Source organism: Monopterus albus, unplaced genomic scaffold, assembly GCF_001952655.1.
Source record: "Monopterus albus unplaced genomic scaffold, M_albus_1.0 scaffold215.1, whole genome shotgun sequence".
Taxonomy (NCBI): Eukaryota; Metazoa; Chordata; class Actinopteri; order Synbranchiformes; family Synbranchidae; genus Monopterus; species Monopterus albus.
In genome coordinates, this window is record NW_018128095.1 from 335,441 (window position 1) to 335,724 (window position 284).

The 284-nt window shown below is 41.9% G+C and overlaps 1 protein-coding gene across 1 annotated transcript in view; it reads right to left on the reverse strand.

The window, feature by feature from the left end:
* The window catches only part of fmnl2b (formin-like 2b), a 27,856-nt gene that overhangs the window by 13,232 nt on the left and 14,340 nt on the right, over positions 1-284 (reverse strand). Inside the window, 1 exon segment of the mRNA XM_020619158.1 lies at positions 247-280. Coding sequence (XP_020474814.1) covers positions 247-280 — 34 coding nt within the window.

Below are 284 nucleotides of genomic sequence, written 5' to 3' on the forward strand. Positions count from 1 at the left end.
AGCAGGAAAACAACAATGTGTAGTCCGTTTGTTTGTCCTTGGTTTGATAATCTTTAAACAGGGACTTAACAGCTGTTTTGCTGAGCTCCATTGGTTTAACTTCTCACCTGGCTGGAGTGATGCACAGGTGTATAACAGCACACTGTGACATCTGGATGTGGTGCAACAGGCTTGAAACTCTGTAGCTGTTCAGTTACATATTAAGTCCATTAAGTCCAACACATCATTAAACACTGATCTGTATACCTGCAAGTCCAGAGTTAAAGATGACTGTAGGTGACCAC